The 16,718-nt window shown below is 41.6% G+C and overlaps 1 protein-coding gene across 2 annotated transcripts in view; it reads right to left on the bottom strand.

Annotated features, from left to right (window-relative positions):
• UMODL1 (uromodulin like 1) overlaps nucleotides 1-9,813 on the bottom strand; it is a 90,004-nt gene extending 80,191 nt beyond the window's left edge. For both annotated transcript variants that reach the window (XM_077293824.1, XM_077293823.1), the window contains exon 1: nucleotides 9,668-9,813. In XM_077293824.1, the coding sequence (XP_077149939.1) occupies nucleotides 9,668-9,740 (73 nt within the window). In that variant the 5' untranslated portion in view covers nucleotides 9,741-9,813. The remainder of the gene's footprint in view (nucleotides 1-9,667) is intronic.
• Nucleotides 9,814-16,718: the final 6,905 nt, after the last annotated feature.

Here is a 16,718-nt window from a genome sequence, read left to right on the forward strand (position 1 = left end):
TAGCAGTTGAGAGTTTATTTTTCGGGTGACATGTTAGGATATTAATTGGTACATTTTGCGGGCACATGCACAGTTTTCATCTTTTTATTCAAGATGAACAAACATCAAACATCAAATTCTGATGTTGTTTTATTTGTATCCAACATTCATCAGACAGGGTAAATAACATGATAGCATTACAGTTTGGGTTGTAACAGATACACTGATATTAATTATATATATATTTTTGTGTTACTTAATTCATTTTATTAATATTTTTTGCCATAGTCAAAGAATTATAATATCTTTTTTTTCTTTAAGGGTGTTTATAAAGGCTTGGGGTTTTTGGGGGGACAAGATGTAGTTTGTATTGGAACCATTTTGCGGTATGCGTGGTATTTTTGATCGCTTATTATCCTATTTTTGGGGGAAAGCAGGGCAACAAAAAAAAAGCATCTCTGTCTTCATTTTTTTTAAATTAGGATTTTACTGAGTGAAACAAATAGCATAGAAGATTGTAATACCAAATGTGTATACATTTTTTAAATATTTTATTACTTTATTTTACAAGAGTTGTAACTTTTCTTATTGGACCTGGGTGGGAGCTTGTTTATTTGCGGAATAAACCATAGTTTTTGTTAGTAAAAAAATTTTTGTTTCATTTTTGTATTCAATTTTTCTAAGGTGAGATGCCCATTAGCAGCAATGTTTTTATTTATTTTCTTAAAAGGAACCTGTCAGCAGGTTTTTGCTATGCAACCTGAAAAAAGCATAATGTAGAGGCAGAGACCCCAATTCCAGAGATATGTCACTTACTGGGCTGCAGTTATGATAGAATCCCTATTTTCTTTGCTGTATAAGTAGCAGTGATTGGAATGCTGAGCTCTGTATAACCCCGCCCACATCCCTGATTGGCAGCTTGCTGACAGTGTACACAAAAGCTGCCAATCAGTGGTGGGGGCGGGGTTACACAGATTAGCTGGACTGCCTGGCACAGGACACCTAGTCCTGTAGTGATAATCTTCTGATTGTATTGAAACTAAGGCACACAGCCTAATAAGTGACATATCACTGGAATCAGGGTCTCTGCCTCTACATTATGCAGCTCTTAGATTATATCGCAAAACCTGCTGACAAATTCCCTTTAAGCAGCAGGAAAGATTTATAGCTGCTGTGCCATGTGATATATAGGTAGAACCATAGAGACAGCACCACAACAGACTAAACAACCACAGATCAAACATAAAGAATACATGTTTGAAACAAAGTACATCCTTACCATCCATACCCTATCTCTATAATACCTATAGTCCAAATACTGGAATAAACATTTAACAGATTCAACATTTTCTAAAAAAAAATAAATAAAAATTATTGGATGTATAAACTGAAACAATTTGTCTATGCAGTCTAAATGAAATAAGACGATATTCTCCGAAAAATGGTCCAGTATAGACGCCTACTGAACAAAAAATGTCATGACAAAGACACCAAATATTGCAACAAATTCAACTGCAGAAATAAAAGAAGTGCACAGAAACAACAAACAGACCACCGCTATAATAATGGAGAAATTATTATTATTTTTCTTTTCAAAGATAAAGATTTTAAAAGGAAATATATCAATAGGATCAACTTCTTAGGCCGTCTTTATGGCCATGTAGGTCACAGGAAGCTAAATAAAATGATACAGTAATATCTGTGATACGTGTTATTCCAGACAATACCACATTTTTCTTAATATGTAAATAAGCTGTTAAGATCTATGGGTGGGACGTAGCTATCCCTGAGAATCTGCCTCCAGAGCTTATTTTGAATGAAAGTAAGCGTTACCAGTGTGAGACATGTCATAACTGACTGTCTGCTCTCCTGGTCTACATGTCTCACACTGGTTGCATCCATTTTTATTTATAACTAACTGAAGATCCCGGCGTTGCCTGGGCATAGTAAATATCTGTGGTTAGTTATAGCACCTCACTTCTCTTATTTTCCCATCACGCCTCTCATTTTCCCCCTCACATCTTTCATTCCCCCCCCCACATCTCTCATTTTCCCCCTCACTCCTCTTATTTTCCCCCTCACTCCTCTCATTCCCCCCTCACTCCTCTCATTCCCCCCTAACACTTGTTATTTTGACCTCACATCTGTCATTTTCCGATCACTCCACTATTTTCCCTCACTCCTCTCATTTTGCACTCACACCTTTTCATTTTCACCTCACACCTCTCATTTTCACCTCACACCTCTCATTTTCCCCTCAGTAGATACATGTTTGTCATCTGCCTTATATATAGTATACACATGTATGTCTTCTCCTGTATATATTACATTCCTGTATGTCATCTCCCCTGTATATTGTATATACCTATGTGTCATCTCCTCCTGTATATAGTATATACCTGTATGTCATCTCTTCTGTATATAGTATATACCAGTATGTCATCTCCTACTATATATAGTATATACCTGTATGTCATCTCCTGTATATAGTATATACCTGTGTCATCTCCCCTGTATATAGTATATACCTGCTGTATGTCATCTCCTCCTCTATATACCTATGTGTCATCTCCTCTTTTATATAGTATATACCTGTATGTCATCTTCTCCTGTATATAGAATATACCTGTATGTCATCTCCTCCTGTATATACTGTGTCATCTCCTCCTGTATATAGTATATACCTGTATGTCATCTCCTCCTATATATAGTATATACCTGTATGTCATCTCCTGTATATAGTATATACCTGTATGTCATCTCCTCCTGTATATAGTATATACCTGTAAGTCATCTCCTCCAGTATATAGTATATACCTGTATGTCATCTCCTCCAGCATATAGTATATACCTGTTTGTCATCTCCTCCTGTATATAGTATATACCTGTAAGTCATCTCCTCTTTTATATAGTATATACCTGTGTCATCTCTTCTGTATATAGTTTATACCTGTGTGTCATCTCCCCTGTACATAGTATATACCTGTGTGTCATCTCCTCCTGTATATAGTATATACCTGTATGTCATCTCCCCTGTATATAGTATATACCTGTATGTCATCTCCTCCTATATATAGTATATACCTGTATGTCATCTCCTCCTGTATATAGTATATACCTGTATGTCATCTCCTCCTGTATATAGTGTATACCTGTAAGTCATCTCCTTCTGTATATAGTATGTACCTGTGTGTCATCTCCCCTGTATATAGTATATACCTGTCTGTCATCTGCTCCTGTATATAGTATATACCTGTGTGTCATCCGCTCCTGTATATAGTATATATCTGTGTGTCATCTCCCCTCTATATAGTATATACCTGTATGTCATCTCCCCTGCATATAGTATATACCTGTATGTCATCTCCTCCTGTATATAGTATATGCGTGTGTCGTCTCCTCCTGTATACAGTATATACCTGTATGTCATCTCCCCTGTATATAGTATATACCTGTATGTCATCTATATATAGTATATACCTGTATGTCATCTCCCCTGTATATAGTATATATCTGTGTGTCATCTCCTGTAAATAGTATATACCTGTGTGTCATCTCCTCCTGTATATAGTATATACCTGTGTCATCTCCTCCTGTATATAGTATATACCTGTAAGTCATCTCCTCCTGTATATAGTATATACCTATATACCTGTATGTCATCTCCTCCTGTATATAGTATATACCTGTGTGTCATCTGCTCCTGTATATAGTATATGCCTGTATGTCATCTCCCCTGTATATAGTATATATCTGTGTGTCATCTCCTTCTGTATATAGTATATACCTGTGTGTCATCTCCCCTGTATATAGTATATACCTGTGTGTCATCTGCTCCTGTATATAGTATATACGTGTGTCATCTCCTCCTGTATATAGTATATACCTGTATGCCATCTCCTCCTGTATATAGTATATACTTGTGTCATCTCCCCCTGTATATAGTATATACCTGTATGTCATCTCCTCCTTGAGAAAGGCCACAATCGCCGAAACGCGCGTCGGGGAGGACGCCCACACTGTTTCCCAGCTATACCGGTAAATATCGTCAGCCCTTGTTGCTGTTCTGTGTTACATTTTTTATAAAACTTTTTGGGATGTGCATGCATTGATTTATATGGGCAAGTATGCAATAGACTTTTGCTATATATTTTGTACATACTTATACATTTGCTGCTATTGTTGTGGGCTTCCAGTTCTGGACATGTGTGAGCGGGCGTGTTCTCTCTCCCCCTCCTCCTGTTGTCATTTGTATTTAGTTTAATAAAAATTAATATTATACATCTTTACTATGGGAATTTTTTGTCGTGGTTTTTTCTTCGTTTGAGATGGTTTTTTGCGACAGTTTCCAGTAATGTCCATATATATCGCAGTATTTTGATACTCTATCTAATGTTAGTGTTACTGTGATGTTTCTTCTCATGAGGTGTTCTAAATAGTATATACCTGTGTGTCATCTGCTCCTGTATATAGTATATACCTGTATGTCATCTCCCCTGTATATACTATATATCTGTGTGTCATCTCCTCCTGTATATGGTATATACCTGTGTGTCATCTCCCCTGTATATAGTATATACCTGTGTGTCATCTGCTCCTGTATATAGTATATACCTGTATGTCATCTCCCCTGTATATACTATATATCTGTGTGTCATCTCCTCCTGTATATGGTATATACCTGTGTGTCATCTCCCCTGTATATAGTATATACCTGTGTGTCATTTGCTCCTCTATATAGTATATACCTGTAAAGGTACCTTCACACGAAACGACTTTGTAACGATATCGCTAGCGATCCGTGACGTTGCAGCGTCCTGGCTAGCGATATCGTTTAGTTTGACACGCAGCAGCGATCAGGATCCTGCTGTGATGTCGCTGGTCGCTGAATAAAGTCCAGAACTTTATTTGGTCGTCCGATCGCTGTGTATCGTTGTGTTTGACAGCAAAAGCAACGATACCAGCGATGTTTTACACTGGTAACCAGGGTAAACATCGGGTTACTAAGCGCAGGGCCGCGCTTAGTAACCCGATGTTTACCCTGGTTACCAGCGTAAAAGTAAAAAAACAAACAGTACATACTTACATGCGCGTCCCCCAGCGTCTGCTTCCTGACACTTACTGAGCGCTGGCCCTAAAGTGAAAGTGAAAGCACAGCGGTGACGTCACCGCTGTGCTGTTAGGGCCGGAGCTCAGTCAGTGTCAGGAAGCAGACGCTGGGGGACGTGCAGGTGAGTATGTGCTGTTTGTTTTTTTTACTTTTACGCTGGTAACCAGGGTAAACATCGGGTTACTAAGCGCGGCCCTGCGCTTAGCAACCCGATGTTTACCCTGGTTACCCGGGGACCTCGGCATCGTTGGTCACTGGAGAGCGGTCTGTGTGACAGCTCTCCAGCGACCAAACAGCGACGCTGCAGCGATCGACATCGTTGTCGCTATCGCTGCAGCGTCGCTTCGTGTGAAGGTACCTTAAGTCATCTCCTCCTGTATATAATATATACCTGTGTCATCTCCTCCTGTATATAGTATATACCTGTAAGTCATCTCCTCCTGTATATACTATATACCTGTAAGTCCTCTCCTCCTGTATATAGTATATACCTGTGTCATCTCCTCCTGTATATAGTATATACCTGTGTCATCTCCACCTGTATATAGTATATACCTGTAAGTCATCTCCTCCTGTATATAGTATATACCTGTGTCATCTGCTCCTGTATATAGTATGTATCTTTGTGTCATCTCCTCCTGTATATAGTATATACCTGTGTGTCCTCTACCCTGTATATAGTATATACCTGTGTGTCATCTCCTCCTGTATATAGTATATACCAGTGTGTCATCTCCTCCTGTATATAGTATATCTGTGTGTCATTTGCTCCTGTATATAGTATATACCTGTGTGTCATCTTCTCCTGTATATAGTATATACCAGTGTGTTATCTCCCCTGTATATAGTATATACCTGTGTGTTATCTCCTCCTGTATATAGTGTATACCTGTGTGTCATCTGCTCCTGTATATAGTATATACATGTGTCATCTCCTCCTGTATATAGTATATATCTGTATGTCATCTCCTCTTGTATATAGTATATACCTGTGTGTCATCTCCCTGTATATAGTATATACCTGTGTGTCACCTGCTCCTGTATATAGTATTTATCTGTGTGTCATCTCCCCTGTAAATAGTATATACCTGTATGTCATCTCCTCCTGTATATAGTATGTACCTGTGTATCATCTCCTCCTGTACATAGTATGTACCTGTATGTCATCTCCTCCTGTATATAGTATATACCTGTGTGTCATCTCCTCCTGTATATAGTATATACCTGTGTGTCATCTCCTCCTGTATATAGTATATACCTGTATGTCATCTCTCCTGTATATAGTATATACCTGTGTGTCATCTCCCCTGTATATAGTATATATCTGTGTGTCATCTCCCTGTATATAGTATATACCTGTATGTCATCTCTCCTGTATATAGTATATATCTGTGTGTCATCTCCCCTGTATATACTATATACCTGTAGGTAATCTGCTCCTGTATATAGTATATACCTGTGTGTCATCTCCTCCTGTATATAGTATATACCTGTATGTCATCTCCTCCTGTATGTAGTATGTACCTGTATGTCATCTTCTCCTGTATATAGTATATACCTGTGTGTCATCTCCTCCTGTATATAGTATATACCTGTGTGTCATCTCCCCTGTATATAATATGTACCTGTGTGTCATCTCCCCTGTATATAGTATATGCCTGTGTGTCATCTCTCCTGTATATAGTATATACCTGTCTGTCATCTCTCCTGTATATAGTATATATCTGTGTGTCATCTCCTCCTGTATATAGTATATACCTGTGTGTCATCTCCTCCTGTATATAGTATATATCTGTGTGTCATCTCCTCCTGTATATAGTATATACCTGTGTGTCATCTCCCCTGTAAATAGTATATACCTGTGTGTCATCTCCTCCTGTATATAGTATATATCTGTGTGTCATCTCCTCCTGTATTAGACCTCGTTCACACGTTATTTGGTCAGTACTTTTACCTCAGTACTTGTAAGCTAAATTGGCAGCCTGATAAATCCCCAGCCAACAGTAAGCCCACCCCCTGGCAGTATATATTAGCTCACACATACACATAATAGACAGGTCATGTGACTGACAGCTGCCGGATTCCTATATGGTACATTTGTTGCTCTTGTAGTTTGTCTGCTTATTAATCAGATTTTTATTTTTGAAGGATAATACCAGACTTGTGTGTGTTTTAGGGCGAGTTTCGTGTGTCAAGTTGTGTGTGTTGAGTTGCGTGTGGCGACATGCATGTAGCGACTTTTGTGAGATGAGTTTTCTGTGGCGACATGCGTGTAGCAACTTTTTGTGTGTCGAGTTGCATGTGACAGGTTAGTGTAGCAAGTTGTGTGCAGCAAGATTTGTGCATGGCGAGTTTTGCGCGTGGCGAGTCTTATGTGTGGTGCGTTTTGAGCATGTGCAAGTTTTGTGTGAGGCAACTTTTGCATGTGTTGCAACTTTTGTGCATGTGGCAATTTTTCCGCGTGTGCAAGTTTTGCATGTGGAGAGTTTTCCATGAGGTGTTAAAATTTCGCCTCACAACATAGCCTATGACGCTCTCGGGTTCCAGACGTGTGCAAAATTTTGTGGCTGTAGCTGCGACGGTGCAGATGCCAATCCCGGACATACACACATACACAAACACACACACACACACATTCAGCTTTATATATTAGACTAGCTGAAGAGCCCGACGTTCCAAATATCTAAAGTTTGTTTTATTCTTTTTCAATAATAAAAGAGGAAAACTTTTTTTTTACTTTTTTTCATTTGGTCCCACCATGACACTTGAACAATTAAAGGTCTGATCAATGTAATATAGAAGATTGACACTAATACCTAGCCTTTAAGATCAGACTGCTGTTAGGCCCCTGGGTGCCAAAGCAACCATCTGCACCCCAGAGATGTGTACTGAAGGTGCTACCTCCCTCTGTCAACCACTTAGATGCTGCAGTCACTATAGACCGTAGGGTCCGATCAATGTAATAAAGAAGTTTTACACTAACACCTAGCCTGTTATATCTTGCTGCTGTTAGGTCTCTGGATGCTAAAGCAACCATCTGCACCCCAGAAGTGTGTAGTGAAGGAGCTACCTCCCTCCGTCAACCACTTAGATGCTGCAGTCACTATAGATCGTAGCATGTAGGAGGTAAAGAGGACTGGAACGATACAGGCCTTAACCTTGGGAATCTCAAGCAACAAGCAGTGTACTAGCTGTGTAATATAGCTTAAATCCACTCCTTCACGTGTGAGCGCAACTCTTATGTGAATGCCATTACAGGGGGAGGGATTAATAGATCGGCAGCCTTACTTCTTCATGCAAAATAGTAACAGTTGGCAGCTTTGGTACTTTAGGGAGAAAAACTGAACTTGACAATCCACCAGTTAGATAAATCCCCATCGGATGATGCAAAAACATCAGGACAATACGTTCACATCTTCTGAGCTGCAATGCCAGACACAACCTGTCCACAGGTGTGGTGCTGTTTTCCAGAGAAAAGCAGCCATGTTTTATTAATAATTTAAAATATTTTGCTTTTTTTATCATTTTTGGATTTTTTTTTACAAAGCCTGCCAATCATATGCAAAGCCCTGTCTAGCTGGAGTATTACCTAAAAATATAAATCACTCAATATACAAAAAATATATATATTTCTGCCTTTTTAAGTTCTATAAAACATGAAAAAAAAAACATTCTTTTTTGTAAAAAAAAGTTTACAAAATTAAAGACCGAATTGTCACCAATAATGAACAAAATAAACAAAAAAAAATCTGAAAAATTTCTGTAATAACCTAAAAAATAAAAAAAGTTATAGTTATTGAATTAGTACATAGATCGGGAAAAATTCCAATAGTCATTAAAGGGGTATTCCGGCCTAAACAAGTTATCACCTATCCAATGGATAGCTTTGTTTGATGTGGGTCCTACCTCTGAGAGCCCACTGAGTGCCGGACTGGGGGTCTTCTGTGCATTTTTTTGTCTTCAGCATTTTATGCAAAACCTGAGATTTTGTATAATGCAGCATGTCGCATCTTTCAGTGTTTTTTCAGCGTATTTCATCCATTGAAATCAATGGGTGGTGAAAAAAACGCTGAAAACACACTAAACTTCACCAGCATGCACAAGAGACAAATGCAGCATGACAAAAAAGCAATGAAAAAAGCCACCAAAAACAGCAACAAAACTAAGCAAAACCTGTTTTTTTTGCAGTTTCTTACAGCCTCGAGAGCAGGTTTTTCCCGCGGAAACAAAAAAACGCACCCAAAACACAACGTGTGAACATAGCTTACAAGCTGACGCAGTTTTGAGTCCCCGAGGGGAATAACTAAAAAATAAAATATTTAAAAATAAATACAAATATTTTAAAAATTACATAAAAGTTCAGGAATGAAAATAAAATCTAAAAAGCAAAATATTTATTTGAGGCAGGATTTTTCGGGGAGGGTGCAAATATTGCCATAATTTTTCAATTTTTCACCCTAATTTCCAATATGTTATAATGATAAAAAAGGAGATAGGTGCCGCTGTATGTGCTTAGTAATGATCCTCCCCAATGACTGTTACTCAGAGATACAATGTAACGAGTGGATGAGGACTCACCGAGCATCTGTGCACTGCCCAATCCTGCGGCCATGCCCACGAGGGTCAGGTAGAGGATAGCCTTCTCGTCCATCGGACCCCTCGCACTTCCTCACTGATGGAAATAATGAAATTTAGAAGCTAAATCCTACAGCTCGGTGAAATGGACGAGGATTTGTGCTTCTTGCCTTGTCGATGTGGAAGAATGGAGTCAGCAGGGAGATCCACTGGGCATACCGTGAGGTCTCATTAATTTCATGTACTTGGCCCAACCCCCTCCAAACACCTGAGGCTCTCGCTCTACGCGGCGCCATCATTGTGAGCATGGAAGTGAGATGTCACAGAAAGGAAGAAGAAGTATGACTAGGAGCGTCTGTGACATCTGTAGCAGGGGCCCCATGTCATCACATAAGGTAGAGGAGCCCATGGGCCCCTCGGTGCGACGTCTCTGCAACCTTCTATGCAGATGCACATTCAAGGGGCAATGATGGGCCTGGACCCAAAAAAGGGGGTATGTCAGTAAAAAATAATACATACCCTGATTTCTTGGGGGGCTCTAGACCCTGTGCCCACCCGATCATATACAAATCAAAAAAGGTGCAATGACTTCTGAATATACAGTATTGGCTGCCCTATACACATCAGTATATGGTGGGATACATCATTATTCAGTCCGTCCCAGGGGCTTCTGTTGAATTTTGTTTTCTGCACTTTGTCGTCTACCTCGATGAGTTTATTCTATGAAAAATTAAGAAACCTTACAAGCAGAATTTATTTTAAAAAAATGTCCAAAAGATGTTTTTATATCTTTTATATAGAATGATGCGTCTCCATGGTAACAGACTACAAACAAAGCAAGCGTAGTCGGATCCCGCAGTCGTCATTTGTTCCTGAGAGGAGGCTGGACACTTTATGTTTAGGAGGATGACAGATGTGCTGAGGGTGTGATTTGTGTCACTGACTTGGCCGAGGGTTATGGACAGGTCTGGTCGCACGCTCCTCCATCAGAGACCTCTTTGAAGGGAGAGGTGTGCAGTCTGTGAGCCCCCTTCCATTATCTCACCTACCACCATCGGACCACTGATTCTCTATCTTCGTCTTTTCAGGACTCTTGCGTCACGTGGGTCAACATCACTAACGAGTATGGCGCCCCACATGATGCCGATCGGAGGACCCGCAGCAGGAGAGATTCGGGGAGGATATGAGGAGGAGAGGTAAGTGTAACGTCCTTTTGATTTTAACCACTACTGGCAGGAATTTACAAAAATGGAATCGCCAAAAAATCAGATACTGGCAAATCTGAATATTTTCATTTAATTAATAACAAATTTGATACAATATTATGAAGGTAAAGTGGACAAGAGATGGAAGGGATTGTGACTGCAGCATGGATCAGACTACTCCTGGTTTGTTTGTAGTCTGTTACCGTGGAAACACAATGTAAAGTTGCTTCATATTTAAAGAGTAGTCAAATAGCAACTTTGTAATATATATTATCGGAGATGAAGATATCTTCTTCTTTCTCCTCCTGGACTGATATTTCGCTCTCCATTTATGGATAAGATTTATATTTAATGGAGACAGATTATCCTGTTACTAAAATGACAGTTGGTGCTCATAAAGTGCTATGAAGGGGGAGGAGCTAGAGGAACAGACGGACATTCTATGGAGGGGAGGAGCTAGAGGAACGCACAGACATTCTATGGAGGGGAGGAGCTAGAGGAACACACATATATTCTATGCAGGGGAGGAGCTAGAGGAACACACAGACATTCTATGCAAGCGAGGAGCTAGAGGAACGCACAGACATTCTAAGGAGAGGAGGAGCTAGAGGATCACACAGACATTCTATGGAGGGGAGGAGCTAGAGGAATGCACAGAAATTCTATGGAGGGGAGGAGCTAGAGGCACAGACATTCTATGCAGGGGAGGAGCTAGAGGCACACACAGACATTCTATGGAGGGGAGGAGCTAGAGGAACACAGATATTCTATGGAGGGGAGAGGCTAGTGGAACACAGACATTCTATGGAGGGGAGGGGCTAGAGGATCACAGACATTCTACGGAGGGGAGGAGCTAGTGGAACACACAGACATTCAATGGAGGGGAGGAGCTAGAGGAACACAGATATTCTATGGAGAGGAGGAGCTAGAGGAACGCACAGACATTCTATGAAGGGGAGGAGCTAGAGGATCACACAGACTTTCAGCTGAAAGTTCTGAAATGGCAGTTACACTTTGATGTTGGAACAGTGAATAGAACAATCATCTTTCTAACAAGTTGTAATTTTTTCTGATGACCGCAGTAATTGAAGCTGGCTTGGTTGATAGGGACAAGCTACTTCTTGAAAACAAAATTTGGTCCTTAGGCAGCATCTCCATAGCAACCAGGATAACGTAAAAGACTCCGCTGATCAACTCAAAGCTGCCAGCAGCGTGTCTTATAGGTGTCGGACGTGGACTGCTCGGAGATTGACACTTCTGATGAGCGGCATTGTTGTAGTCAACCTGGTTTCATGGCTCCCTGGAGACTTTCTTAATTAAATTCTCTTTTTTCATGCTTGGTCTTCCCATTGGATTTACAGGTTTATAAGTAGCAGAAGTGACGTTCATCAAAGGCTCCACCAAGATGATCTATTCTCCTCCATCCAGGTTACAGGGCAGAATACTCAAAGTAAGCGTCCGTATGTCAACCTGGAGCTAGATCATGGAAGGAACTGGATCCACAGCAGCACAAAGTATTTCAGGAGAGGAGCATTATGGGAAACTGCAGACCTAGAGTTACAAAAAGGAAAGGAACAGCTCTGTGTGGTATTTAAGGAGAAGAGTAATTAGCTGATCACAGATTGAGTTACATTGTGGAAAAAGCAGGATTCTCAGCAGCACAGAGTATTTCAGGAAAGATGAATACTGTTGTTTTATTGGAAGGAAGTGATCTGTCCTCTCCTGGGATGATATTAGTCAGGATATGGCTGACAACATCATTTTAATGCGAGGAGGGGGATTGAGGCATTTGGGAGTCAGACCTAGGGTCACCAGCAGCACAGAGTATTTCAGGAGACTGTGCCGATCTTGGTGTAGAGGAGCTTTGACAAGACTTTACACGCACCTTATAAAGACAGGTCCCTGGGCTCCCTATTAACTTGTTTTTCCTCCTGCATGCACGACTCGTGTGTAATGACGAGATCCGTTACCTGGGGGAACCAGGCAGTGGCGCGGGTGTAATCACTACCTGTACAGGTCTGAAGGCAACTGCTGAAATAATCAGGGCAAATAGAGAATACAGGGCGAGAACAGCGGGCGCGAGAAAGAGAAAAGGAGAACGGAATTAGAAAACATGAGGAAGCAGCAAAGGGTTAAAAGGACGCGTGACTGTAAAGCAAAACTAATATTACAACTTTGTCATATTGCAAGACTCGTTAAAGGGTTGATTGTGACTTGTGGGATCGCTACTTCCAACAGGGGGCGCTATAGAGTTTAAGTCGTTTATTCTCAGCGAGGAAAGGAAAGCGCAGGACCTGGTATACGAGAGATGCCCTAAAGTGGCTACCAGGTACACCTAAAATTGGCCATTTTTATGCGCTAAACGCTCTCATTTTTCATATTTCTAGTGCAGTAATGCAGTTCAGTTTTCATGTTTCAGCGCTGCAGTGTGCTGCCTTATTTACTTGACTGTATATGAGCTGGTGACTCTAGGTTCAGCACCTGTTCACACTCAGTCTATGTTTGGATGTGACAGTCAGTTTTTTGAAATGTATTCTTTAGCCTTCTGACTGAGCACTCCGCCTCTTAGCCACAGGTGTTTTAATCGCAACAGGTCCATTACCCCTCCACAGAGAGAGAGAATTAGTCTAAGAAGAGGTTTCACAGGTACCCATTCAGATGGAGACGTTTATTCTCAGCAGAAAAGGAAAGCGTAGGACCTGATATACGAGAGATGCCCTAAAGTGGCTACCAGGTACACATAAAATTGGCCATTTTTATGCGCTAAACACTCTCATTTTTCATATTTCCAGTGCAGTATTGCAGTTCACTTTTCATGTTTCATGTTTGCATGTTTCAGCGCTGCAGTGTGCTGCCTTATTTACTTGACTGTATATGAGTTGGTGACTCTAGGTTCAGCACCTGTTCACACTTAGTCTATGTTTGGATGTGACAGTCAGTTTTTTGAAATGTTCTCTTTCTTTGTGTGTGACCCTCATGCTGTGAGAGGGAGATGATGCTGCAGATTCTCTTTCTGTGTGTGACCCTGAGGCTGTGTGCACACGTAGCAGATTTTTCGCGTTTTTTTCGCGGTTTTTCGCTATAAAACCGCGAAAAAAACGCTACCATTAAGCATCCTATGTAATAGAATGCATTCCGCATTTTTTGTGCACATGCTGCATTTTTTTCCTGTGCGGAATCGCATTCCAGAAAAAAACGCAGCATGTTCATTAAAATTGCGGAATCGCGGTGATTCTGCACCCATAGGAGTGCATTGATCTGCTTACTTCCTGCACGGGGCTGTGCACACCATGCGGGAAGTAAGCAGATCATGTGCGGTTGGAACCCAGGGTGGAGGAGAGGAGACTCTCCTCCACGCACTGGGCACCATATAATTGGTAAAAAATAAAAGAATTAAAATAAAAAATAGTCATATACTCACCTTCGATGTCCCCCGCAGTCTTCCGGCCTCTCCGCTGCACGCTGCCGCTTTGGTTCCTATAGCTGCTGGGCGGTGAAAGACCTGCGATGACGTCAGTGTCTTGTGATTGGTCGCGAGACCGCATGTGACCGCTCACGCGACCAATGACGTCATCTCAGGCCCTTCACCGCACAACAGCTATAGGAACGGACGCCGCTGAGGTCTGCAGGTGAGTATAACCATTTTTTTTATTTTTAAACATTCTATCTTTTACTATAGATGCGGCATAGGCAGCATCTATAGTAAAAAGTTGGTCACACTTGTCAAACGCTATGTTTGACAAGTGTGACCAACCTGTCAGTCAGTTTTCCAAGCGATGCTACAGATCGCTTGGAAAACTCTAGCATTCTGCAAGCTAATTATGCTTGCAAAACGCTAGTTTTCTGCGGGTATATGCATGCTAATTCTGCATGCGATATACCCGCGGGAGGAGGCGCAGAATTGCCGCGGAAATTTCCGCGGCAATTCTGCAACGTGTGAACTCAGCCTCATGCTGTGAGAGGGATATTATGCTGGAGATTCTCTTTGTTTATGACCTCATGCTGTGAGAGGGAGATGATACTGCAGATTCTCTTTCTTTGTGTGTGACCCTCATGCTGTGAGAGGGAAATGATGCTAGTGTTTGCCTTAGCTAGTGTGTGAGGGAGGAATAGGGAGAGGTTGGGGGTTACTGATGGAATGCAGATCTCATGTCAGTAATGTCACGTTTTATGGGAGCTCAGAAACTGAACTCTCTCCACACCTGGTAGATGCAGGAAATTATACATATATGCATCTGCATCTGCTAACATGCACCAAAGCTGAACTCTGATCTCTGACATAGACATATTTGGATGCCACTAGCATTCTCTGACACCGACAGTGGTATTTATATGGAGCAGTTGCCGGTGTGCATGTGCACTGACTTTCATTAGCCTCTGCAACGCGATTACCAATGTGACAAAGTAACAGCCTACTGAGGATCACCTGAGAACCTGTCATGATCTCCATGGCCAGAGAACTAGCATAAGCCTCAATAGGAACAAGCTCTTGGAAGATGTAACTGTACTGACCATGAACTAAACCTACCGCATCATCTAGAAGTAGCCAGGTAGCATGTCCTACTTTTTATCCCTATATGCCCAGCGCCGGCCGGAGAACTAAATAATGCTAGCAGAGGGAAATATAAGACCTGACTCACCTCTAGAGAAATGCCCAGAAAGGAGACAGAGGCCCCCCACATATATTGGCGGTGATATGAGATGAAACAACAAACGCAGCAGGAAAATAGTTTTAGCAAATTTGAGGTCCGCTTTCTAGATAGCAGAAGACAGAAAGCATACTTTCATGGTCAGTAGAAAACCCTAACAAAACACATCCAGAAATTACTTTAGGACTCTGGCATTAACTCATAATACCAGAGTGGCAATTCCTGATCAACAAGAGCTTTCCAGACACAGTAACGAAACTGCAGCTGTGAACTGGAACCAAAATACAAAAACAAAACATGGACGAATGTCCAACTTATCTAGTAGATGTCTGGGAGCAGGAACAAGCACAGAGAGGCTTCTGATAACATTGTTGACCGGCAAGCATCTAACAGAGAAGCCAGGTTATATAGCGACACCCAGATCTAATCAGAACAGGTGAACAGGGAAGATGATGTCACAAGTTCAATTCCACCAGTAGCCACCGGGGGAGCCCAGAATCCAAATTCACAACAGTACCCCCCCCTCAAGGAGGGGGCACCGAACCCTCACCAGAACCACCAGGGCGATCAGGATGGGCCCTATGAAAGGCACGAACCAGATCAGAGGCATGAACATCAGATGCAGTGACCCAAGAATTATCCTCCTGGCCGTATCCCTTCCACTTGACCAGATACTGGAGTCTCCGTCTGGAAACACGGGAGTCTAGGATTTTTTCCACAACGTACTCCAACTCACCCTCAACCAACACCGGAGCAGGAGGCTCAACGGAAGGCACAACCGGTGCCTCATACCTGCGCAATAACGACCGATGAAAGACGTTATGAATAGAAAAGGATGCAGGGAGGTCCAAACGGAAGGAAACAGGGTTAAGAATCTCCAATATTTTATACGGACCGATGAACCGAGGCTTAAACTTAGGAGACGAGACCCTCATAGGGACAAAACGAGAAGACAACCACACCAAATCTCCAACACAAAGCCGAGGACCAACACGACGGTGACGGTTGGCAAAAAGCTGAGTCTTCTCCTGGGACAACTCCAAATTGTCCATCACCTGCCCCCAGATATGATGCAATCTCTCCACCACCGCATCCACTCCAGGACAATCCGAGGATTCCATCTGACCGGAGGAAAATCGAGGGTGGAACCCCGAATTACAGAAAAACGGGGACACCAAAGTGGCAGAGCTGGCCCGATTA

The sequence above is a fragment of the Ranitomeya variabilis genome, chromosome 3, assembly GCF_051348905.1.
Source record: "Ranitomeya variabilis isolate aRanVar5 chromosome 3, aRanVar5.hap1, whole genome shotgun sequence".
Lineage (NCBI taxonomy): Eukaryota > Metazoa > Chordata > Amphibia > Anura > Dendrobatidae > Ranitomeya > Ranitomeya variabilis.